Source organism: Spodoptera frugiperda, chromosome 16 (genome assembly GCF_023101765.2).
Source record: "Spodoptera frugiperda isolate SF20-4 chromosome 16, AGI-APGP_CSIRO_Sfru_2.0, whole genome shotgun sequence".
Lineage (NCBI taxonomy): Eukaryota > Metazoa > Arthropoda > Insecta > Lepidoptera > Noctuidae > Spodoptera > Spodoptera frugiperda.
This window is the reverse complement of record NC_064227.1, coordinates 7,593,044-7,603,568: the sequence shown is the minus strand read 5'-3', so window position 1 is coordinate 7,603,568 and position 10,525 is coordinate 7,593,044. Positions and strand designations below refer to the sequence as shown.

The window sequence follows — 10,525 nt, the reverse complement described above, 5'->3', positions numbered from 1 at the left end:
TCAAAAAGAAAAATAAAAGTGTCAATAATTGCAATGCAATTAATTAGGTATCTACATTACGTTAATAGGCCAGTGCAGATACCTCTAATAAAGGTAAAAAGTAAAAGAAATTTATAGTAGAATGAAACCTATTGGAAATGGAAGAGAATATGCTAAAAATGGAAAAAAATAAAAATTCCACTCCATCCGAGTTCGGGAAGTGGGGGGAGGGAGGTTTTAAGAGGAAAAATCGGTTTATCACAATTTTCGGCGAAACTACAAGTCCTATAAAAAAAAGTTCAACGGCAAAGTTGTAGATAATAAAAAGATCTACAACTTTTGTTTTTACACTTTTTTTGTATTACCTCGTATAATTGCAATTCTGATTTACCACAAATAAAGTATAAAATAAAACAATGGATTTATTATGTAATATTTATTATTGTATAGGATTAAACATACTGATAAGTTAAATAACTTTATTTTTATATTATTTGGAAACATATTTTTCTTAGTGGGATAAATGAACTGAATGGGATAAAATATTTAAAAGATTTTGAACAATTTATTTATTTCTTATGCGATTAGAATGATAATTGGATACATTAATAAAAATCTACTGTCTTACAAAAAAAAAAACATAATTATTATCATATTGACGGTCATAAATGTACAGTATTTTAATTTTAACCGATTAAAATAAAAGGATTTTTCCATAAACATGTAACCATTAAATTTTTATGAAATGGTATTATTTTTAAATCGTTTTTATTGACGACTGCATCGAAAGAATGACAATTACATTAAAAATATCTGATCGCATAATGCCATAAAATATTTAGATATTTTCAAACTTAATAAATAGTAATGTTTGATGAGGTATTTCAGTTGCATGGATGCAGGTACTGTAGTTTACATGAGGTATGTATGTTTGTAAATACTGTAAAACGGGGTGAATAGAATTCGAGGGGTGAATAGATACAGGAGAGGGGTGAATAAATGTTGGGATTTTTTTTATAGCGTCACTCCTTTTAACCCTGAAGCGGTAAGTAGAGGTGCACAATACAATGTACACCCACTTTTCACCCACTTTTATAACATTCACCCAATTTTACGGTAGTATAATAAATAAATTAAAATCAATTTTAGCATGTTGTAAGACTCCCATGTAAATAGAGGTGATAGAGCCTATTGGCCATATACCGGGGTTGACATTTGGCCTTTTAATGACTCCGTGCTACTTTTGAAAAAAAAAATCGATAAACCGAAAAAATCCCAGCTATACTTCGCCCGACCCAGGAATCGAACCCGAGACCCCTTACCCGACAGTCGCACTTGCAACCACTCGACCAACGAGGCAGTCAGTGAGAAAATATTCTAACATCTATTCATCACATTCCTGTATCTATTCACCCTTTGAATTCTATTCACCCGGTTTTACGGTAGTATATTAAATAAATAGAAAGCAATTTTCGCATGATTAAAAGCAGATACATTGTTATAATGAAACATTTGACTAGCGTATATATATATATAACTTACAATAATGAAATAAAGAATTCATCAATACTTCTATGTTCTAGCGTTTAATATATAACTACTACAAAGATCATTGAAACTGATTACTTTTCGGCGTTTGTCCAAGTATTAATTTCATGTAATATTTTTTATGAGATAGGAGGCCAGAGGAGCATATATTATACGAATTAAGTATGGAAGAGCCATGCTTTGGGAAGAATGGGTCGGCACAACCGGAGTGATACCACGGCATCACAGAAAATCGACGTGAAACAACGCTTGCGTTGTGCGAGAGAGGTAACCTCTCTTCCCAATCTTCCCAATCCCTGAATCTCCAACAATTATCAAATTCCTAAGCCACAAAAGGCCGGCAATGCACATGTGGTGCCTCTCACCTCTGGTTCTTCGAGGGTCCATAGGCAAATTACTATTACAAATACTATCGCCGCCGATAACTACTGAATAAGAAGAACCACGCGACAGAATTGTTTTTCAAATAATTAGAACGATTTTCTTAAAAAACATTATCAACTATGAAAAAAGTCATGAATTATTCAGGAAAGGTTATCGCACATTTTCGGGTTTCTAACGCATAAATGATCACTTATGAACAAACGCCGCACACATTGAAAATCGACTACATGTTTCTACCACTACAACACCTACATTTGAAGTGACCCTACATAAACACTACGTGCTTTAATACAAGGTATACTAACAACCTCTCAACACTACCTCCTTATTCCTTCTGAGATCCCATTCCCATCTACTTCACATCTCTACATATCACAGAGCAAACGACTTAGCACGTGGTTTGGTTTTAGCCCAGTTATATAGGAACTCCGGAGCTGCGGACAACGTAACAGGTTACCGGGGCTCCGGCTCAAAGCAGGAGAAGTAACGGGGTGGTTTGAGTCACCGTAAGACCCTGTGATGCCCTTTCTCACCCCAAGCCAGGAGTCTTAACGGATCGATTTTCCCCCTCCAAAAGGCCGAAATGTACTACAGGAACATTTAACGTTTGATTTGATTTAATAAAAGAACATTGATATAAATGTTTAAACTGACATGGTCACTAGTACTATATTTTGTTTATTAGTTTTTGTGAGTTCCCAATATTTCGGCACTGTTGAAAGCGCCATGAAACTCATTCTCATCAAAATGTAAAACATGGTAAATGTCCCATTTTAACTTCTAATGATAAAATAACAAAAAAAAAACTGGTAATAGTAGCACCAATTAAAAAGAAATCTGAACCCCAGGGTACCTAACCCAAAATCAGTGAGTTCTTCAAGACGTTACGAAAATTTTGATTAAACCACACATTTACACCAAAGAAACTAGCTAAGAAAAGGGAATTATTAGACACTTTGTTCTTTCAAGTCCAAAAACGACTAGAAAATTCGCTGTAAAACAGAATAGTACCAAAAACCAAATTATCAAGTAGCTACCCTATTCCAAAAACCTGGGCTACCACCAAAACCACTAGCCAAGTAAATCACAACCATTTCCCTCTACTCATGCGGATCCACAATGTCCAGGATGGTGAGGCAGCCGTCTTGGGATGCTATGGCCACCGCCGTGCCTCCATGCGCGCTGGCCACTCCTGTCACTTCTGCTGGTGCTCTGTACTCTGCTATGGCGCGGCCGTCTACCGTCCTGAATGAATGGAAGATTGATCAGCTAACGACAACTGCGGTACATTCATATTTTACATAATAATATTAAATCGGTATTAATAAGGCAGGATAGATGAAGATCCAATAAAATATCTACTTAATTTCACTTAAGGCTCGCAACATGGTTTTGAAGTGATCATCATAATTCTGAATTTATTTATTTATTTGTTTGGACAACCAGTAGTTGTTACATTAGGACTTATGTCTAAACACTTATGTAATAATTAATTTAAATGCACAACATTTTAAGGTGTCACAACACTGCACAACAGTGCACTGTAGGACAACATAACGATGACACTTCTCAGTGGATAAGAAAAATAAGAAAAAAAAATTGATTCTGAATGCTAAACTTATCAAAAAATAGCATTCAGGTCTCAAAAATGTGTAGGTATAATCGCTACAAACCTAAAAACCCTCAAAGTCTTCCTCCCACTGTGGTAGTAGAACACGTACTGATCAGTGGAACTGAACATGGTGATGATGGAGAAGACGCCTTCAGCCGCCCTGTATATCAGCTGCTGGACAGACGTTCCTCTCTTCAGCTCAATCAGGTCCAACCCTCCTCGGGAGGGTGCACAAAGTCCTATTTTGCCATCGCGAGTACAGGCACCGTTCCAACGGGGGACGAATCTGGAAGACATAAGAAATCCATTTCAAATTAATGAAGTGTCTTGCTCGTTCTTCTCCATTCGAAGCTACACTTTGGAACGAGCTCTTAGCTTCACTGACAGACAGACTTGACGGACAATTCAATTTGACGTTTCAAAAGTGCCTAATTTAGGATTAATTCAAATAAATGCTTTGGCTTTGACTTTAAATTATTGGTCTAATTATTACTAGGAGGCAAAAACAATTAGAAATAAGGATACAGGCTCCAAAAATGCCACTGATAAGACCATTTCCACGCACTATTTAGGTAGTTAAAGTAGAAGATGAGATAGAGTTTACAGGATTGCTCCGAACATGAAGGAAATTGGTTTGCAACCATTATACTGCAATTAACTTGTACGAGTCATCAGCACTTTTACATAGCTTTACTCAAATCATTGTATAAAGTGCCAGTACATATTCAGCACTCATATACAGCAGTACTCACCACATCAATATAGAACTATAACTAATATTAACTTCAAAAAAATATGATAAGACCATTCTCACGCACTATTTATGCAGTTAAAGTAGAAGATAAGATGTTTATATGATTGCTCCGAGCATAATACTGCAATCAGCTGTTCTGACTCCACATTCATCCAAAAATATATCACCATCGACACTTGCAATTTTTCTTTAATTCTAGAAGCTGCTTACCGTATATGCCTCTTAGTCTTGATGTCCAGAATGCCAGCCTTGTCGTTGCCCACCACCGCCACCCACAACGGTTTGTGTGGTAGTGCCACTATGGATTGCATGTCCTTGATACCACTGTTCTTTATTGGGATCCTGAAAGATGCATTTATTTTTAGTTTTTATTATGTACTATTATAACTACCTCTTCACAAACGTTGTTAAAGGAGGATGCAAATCCTGGTCCCACCTTCCAATAGCTATATGTGTTACATCATAGGATGCATAAAAATATCATTACTTGGCTACTGATAGAACTACCATGTTTAATAAAGAATAACTCTAAACGGACTAAGATTTAGAACTTGGCGCCATAGTAACTTTTATTTAGCTCAATATTACCTATTCAATGATGTAACACACATAGCTATTGAAAGGTGGGACCAGATTTCATAGAAACTCTGATATTATCCTCAATCTATTCTTATCCTCTCAAATGTTAATCTCCACTGGGAACTACACAATAGTCAGGAACTAGATTTTCATCCTTACCTATGCAGCCTCGCGCCAGTTCTCGCATGGAACACATGCAGACATTCTCTAGAAGACTTATCGACTCCAGGAGCCACAACGTGATGCTCATCTGCAGATACAACTGCTGCTTTGTACCCGGTTCCTCGTACCTCGTATTCTGCATTGTAGATGGTTTCACCCTCTGAAATCACCATTGGGGAAGTTGGGATGAAAACCATTTTACCTGACGATATTTAAGTTGTGATTGTGTGTTCAGGTTTTACTAAGATTGTACACAGTAGTGTTCAGCTGGGTACTACTCACTTAGCCGTGTAGCATGTAACGTACCAGATACTATAATGGATAGTGATAGATACTAGATGATAGTGGATACGGCTGGTCTACGGTCCGCAGCGTTTTCGGCTACCAGGCTGCTAGCTCGCTGTGCTTCTTCCGTGAACGGCTCGTAGCGGGCTCGCGCGTCCGTACTCACTGAATATTGTATCTGGTACATTACGTGCTACAAGGCTAATTGAGTACCCAGCTTTTCAATGTTTGTAGAATGTCCACATTCTTCAGCAAATAAATAACCGCGTCATCAGTCGGTATTGAACACCACACCAGAAGAGTATTTCATTTTAATTCATTCCTATCTCAAGAAATCGACTGAACTATCCGCTTCGTTGATCACATATCCCTATTTAATTTTTATTAACAACTTACCAGGGATAGTCCTCGCAATGATATTAGCCATGGCAACGTTATCCACGTTGTCTGTAGACGCTTGCATGGAGATTGTGATGAACTTAGTGCCGTCTTCGAGAAGCAGAACTTGCTTGATGCCTTTCTGTTCGTCTTTGTGTATAGCCTGGAAGCCAAAAGAAATGTTATGTTACTGACTAAGACTGTCTCGTTGATGATGTTCAGCTGCTGAGGATTGGAATCTATTCCATCAAACTCCTGATTGTCTGGTTCACTTTTATTGTCTGTCTTCTGCGTATAGGGAATGTTTGCATTATCAATATTTTGACAATAGGAATAATTAATTAGTGAAATTGGAAAGGCATCAAGACCTATGTCTGGTTACACCTTTTTTAAGGAAGGAAAATCGAAAATCATCCAATGACTTCTCCCATTTACTCTAGACTCTTACTGACTAAAATCCACCCCGTTCCTACTCTTGCTTTTCGAGCTGGAGCCCCGGTAAACCCGCTAGGTAGTCTGCAGCTCCGGATCAGGCATCAGCCCTACTGGGCCCCATCTCTGGCTTAAAGCTGCCATATTTTATTTGTATTAAGTAAGTAATTACCAATTTCTCAACCGTATCCCAAATCACGATGTTTCCAGATTCAGCCGTCACTACATTATCACCGCTTGGGGTGATGACAGCATGAGTGACGATGGCTCCTAGTGGTGCCTCAGCCAGCTGGGCGAGGAGTTTACCAGTGCTGGTGTCCCAGAGACCCCAGCAACTACGAGTTACTGTCACTGCCAGGCATTTATCACGGGCTAGACTGAAAGAGAGATTACAAGATTTTTATAAGTGTGTAATTTCTGACTTCCTCGTTTGTCTAGAATCACTCTTTGGGTTCGATTCCTGGGTTGGGAAAAGAATTGTTGGATTTCGAAAAAAAACAGTAGCAGCATGGAGTCTGGAAATGTGTCACTTGGGACTTATAATATGAATTGTGAAAAGGGGAAGTATATAATACATTGATGTGCACCTCTGCCTATCCCTTTAGTGATAAAAACCGTGACGACATATTATGTAATTTTTAGTTACTAACTCCTTAAGGGCAAAATATTATGATTTGACCAACCTGATAGAATCTATGGGTAACTCCTGTCGGTCTATCTTATGGACTTGTTCAAATATGTTGTCAATGTTCCATATCTTCACAGTTCTGTCGATTGAGGAGGTGATCACATTGTTCCAGGATCCTACTGTCAAAGGCTCGAGCTGGACTATCCTTCCGAAGTGAGCGTCCAAGATCTTGATCAGTTTTGTTGTTTCCAAACTCCAGACGTAGAGATTTTTCCTGTAAACCAGTGAATGAGGACTTTGAACGATTTATGGAGGGTTTGGTTTGATTTAGTTAGGTAAAACTTAAGCATAATTCACTTGTGATTAAAAAACGGTAAAACACTTGTCACTTCTGTTGATGTTTGGGATATTCCTAAGTGCTGCTGATTGCCAAAAAAAAAAATATTACCTGTCTTATTCTTTCGCTGCCTGAGAATGGGCGTATATAAAGAATGCAATCTTAGGTCTGCACAGGCCATGCTCATTCATTGATACCTCTTGAATTGTAATATAAGTTACATTGTACCAAGACCATTTGGTTTCTAAATCATCTTACTGACATCTACAGCCGTTGCAATAAATTACCTGACTCCAGCAACCGCATAAGTATTATTATTGCTGATCATGAAGGAGTTGGAGAGCGTCATCTTCGTAGAGATGTTTCGAATGGTGTGAGGCAGCTTCAGGACTATGCCATGCACCCGGTAGTCTATTTCTGGTTCCTCAGGTTTCTCCTCCTGGAAATATGTGTCAAGAATTAAGGAATTAACAATTGTATTTGAAATAGTGTTTAAATGTAAACTTCCATAAGCCTGCATCTAACGCATCGCACGCATTCCGTATGACGTTATCGGTATGCATCGCTTGTAGGCATTGCTGTTGCGGTCCGTACGATGCGGATCAGTGGACGCAGTTGTATGAGTTTCTATACAAGATAAAATAAAATCCTTTGCGTGCAATGCGTACGATGCGGGCCTGTGGACGCGTACCTTAACGAGGGGTTTACTAATATAGTTTCTTAAAATTAATACCAATTTTACTTACATCTTCATTTCCTTCTTTTTCATCTTCTTTAACTTCTGGCTCAGGCTTTACTCTCGGTATCTTACAATCAAAGTCCCATACAACGAAACTGTAAGTTGTTGTGGCTGAAAGTGATAAATTTCTATGGTATAGCGATATCGAACAAAAATTGTTATTAGATCCTATGACCCTCAGATTAATAATCTTAATAGAAACCGAAGCTTTAAGTTATTTTGATAATGATTAATAGTTGTATTCGTTTTTAACTGATTAAATGCTGCTGCAATAAAAACTGACATGCATTATGGTCTCACAGAAAACTAGCATGAAATAACAGTTGTGATTTGCTATCTGGGCGGGGCTCTTCATCTGCCTTAAAAATCCGCCCACGCATTAGTAACTTCTCTGGTGTTACAGTTATGCGTGTTGCTGTTTATTAACTATCAGATGATTAATCTGCTCGCTAACCCTCGGCGTCGTAAAAAACTATAGTGCATTTACTTACCAAGCAACATTCGATCCTTTTTGCCTCGTTTTAGTTGCAGCATCGCTTCAGCCGTATCTGTTTCTTGATGAAATATCTCTTCCACTTTGTTCCAACATTTATCTTCTACGTTTAGTTCAAAGATGGATACCTGAAATTAAAGAATAGGTTATAATAATATTTTTGAAGAATCTAGATCGCGTTAGAAATATTTTTTTGCCAATAAGGAATTGGAGATCACCATGTTCAACAGTCAGCGTCGTGGGGCTGTTTGATGAAAATGATATTGGTGATGATGATGAAGTACTCGAAGTTTTGTTGTAGGTACGAAGGTGTGGAGTCAACTATACAATGAAAGTATAATGTCCATGGGCGGAGGCGATTGCTTACCATCAGGTGTCCCATCTGCTCGTTAACCAGCTTATGCCATAAAAACTACCCCCCCCCCCTAAACCCCATAAAAATACTTATTATACTTTTTCACCTGGTATCCTCTCTCCGGATCGCTGCAATACACTCTAGTCCAGTGTTTATTCATGGTGAGGGCACCACGGCACCTCAGGGGCTGCATCCACTCCCCATTCTTGCAGAACTGCAGTAGAAGCCGGTCCTCGTCCAGGTCACCACTCCACATTACGAGGAAGAAGTTTTCAAGGTCGCGGAAGTCCATTGCTGAAAGTGTAGAAATGGACATGAAGTCAGATCCTGTATACTATTATAGGGCTATGTCTTTACCGACCCGGAGCTGCTGACTACCTAGTGAGTTTGCCCACAGGAGGCCGGGGCTCTGGCTCCATGTATCAGAAATATTGTAAAAAACATTTTTTGAAAAGAGTAACGATGGAGTTTCTTGCTCGTTCTTCTCCATTCGAAGCAACACTTTGGAACGAGCGCCTAGTTTCACTGACAGACAGACTGACGGACAATTCAATAAAATGTTTCAAAAGTGCCTAATTTAGGAATAATTGAAATGAATGCTTTGACTTTGACTTTGAAAAACAAAAGTGGGAAAGAGGTGGTTTTTAGTCATTATGAATCTGACATTCTGTCTCCCTCTCGTCTCGTCCATGGTGGGAGAAGGCATTGGATGATTGATGATGATGATAATAAAAAAACTGGCTGTTTAGGACTGCTATTTATTGCCAAAGACTGGCTAGCAGCGCCCTGATAAACCCGAACCATTTAAAAAGCGAACCCGTCAACCAACCACAGAGCTTATGACCAACATCTCTTATGGAGAAGAGTTACGGATTTGGACAAAAATGGTCTTCAAAGATAGGTACTTACAAAGTATCTCCCAAGTAACATCATCAAAGGGCGCAGTATCAGGTGCCGGTAGGGTCTGCTCATGTTCTCCCCTCATGGTATACTGCACCCAGGAGCGAGGGCCATAGATGAACATGTGGTGGTTCAGAACGAAGACCCCTCGGACAGTCTCACCTGGTGAGAAAAGTGACAAAATATCAGGTAATATAAAATAATATAATCCTGTAAAACGACATGTAAAGTGATACCAAGTATTACTATAATATTTTTATCGATGCTCAAAATTTGAATTTTTTATACTACAAGGTGCAACCGTTTATTGGATAATTTTATTCGAGTTATAACAACTGTGCTCGGTACATAGTATATCTTGTATACAATAGTTTGTATCGTCGCAACTTATTTTAAATAGATCTGTTGCTTGCTTACCTTCATCAAGAGGATTCTCAATAGTGATGTATTCACTGGTCAGCATATTCAACAGCATTGACTGAAACATAAAATATAACACCAATAAATTAACACCTACAAACACGAAACCAATACTGTCCATCTTTTTATTGATGGAAACTCACCACAGAATTATTAGTAGACGCAGCAGCCCATTTGTTATCTGGTGATAGCTCCAAGTTCTGCATGATACCTTCAAGTTGAGGACACAGGTCTCTGGCCAGGTCTGACGTGGACAGGTCCCAGGAGATTACCCTACTGGAGATGGAGACCACGTAGCGCTTGTCAGAGCTCAGCCGGAACGCGAAGACCGCGAACTGATGACCTTCTAAGGAGTACTGGAAATAATACAGAGAGATATAATAGTCATCGAGGAACGCTATAGGCTATAAAACATTACGCTATTACCAATAGTAGTCGAGCAATGGGTAAAAGATTATATATATACGAAAGTCACTCACTTCTCTATCACTTCTTTATGCTTGAACTACTGTATCGATTTGAATAAATTTTTTTGTGTTG

At 38.5% G+C, this 10,525-nt stretch overlaps 1 protein-coding gene across 1 annotated transcript in view; it reads right to left on the bottom strand.

Moving 5' to 3' along the window:
- Positions 1–2,506: 2,506 nt before the first annotated feature.
- Positions 2,507–10,525, bottom strand: part of LOC118280806 (NACHT and WD repeat domain-containing protein 2) — a 40,692-nt gene continuing 32,673 nt past the window's right edge. The window contains exons 20-33 of the mRNA XM_035601189.2: positions 10,129–10,341; positions 9,983–10,043; positions 9,575–9,727; positions 8,772–8,959; positions 8,309–8,438; positions 7,825–7,928; positions 7,366–7,517; positions 6,797–7,015; positions 6,286–6,490; positions 5,700–5,844; positions 5,016–5,178; positions 4,488–4,619; positions 3,585–3,809; positions 2,507–3,156 (exon numbers count right to left, since the gene is read on the bottom strand). Coding sequence (XP_035457082.2) covers positions 3,012–3,156; positions 3,585–3,809; positions 4,488–4,619; positions 5,016–5,178; positions 5,700–5,844; positions 6,286–6,490; positions 6,797–7,015; positions 7,366–7,517; positions 7,825–7,928; positions 8,309–8,438; positions 8,772–8,959; positions 9,575–9,727; positions 9,983–10,043; positions 10,129–10,341 — 2,235 coding nt within the window. The 3' untranslated portion in view covers positions 2,507–3,011. The remainder of the gene's footprint in view (positions 3,157–3,584; positions 3,810–4,487; positions 4,620–5,015; positions 5,179–5,699; positions 5,845–6,285; positions 6,491–6,796; positions 7,016–7,365; positions 7,518–7,824; positions 7,929–8,308; positions 8,439–8,771; positions 8,960–9,574; positions 9,728–9,982; positions 10,044–10,128; positions 10,342–10,525) is intronic.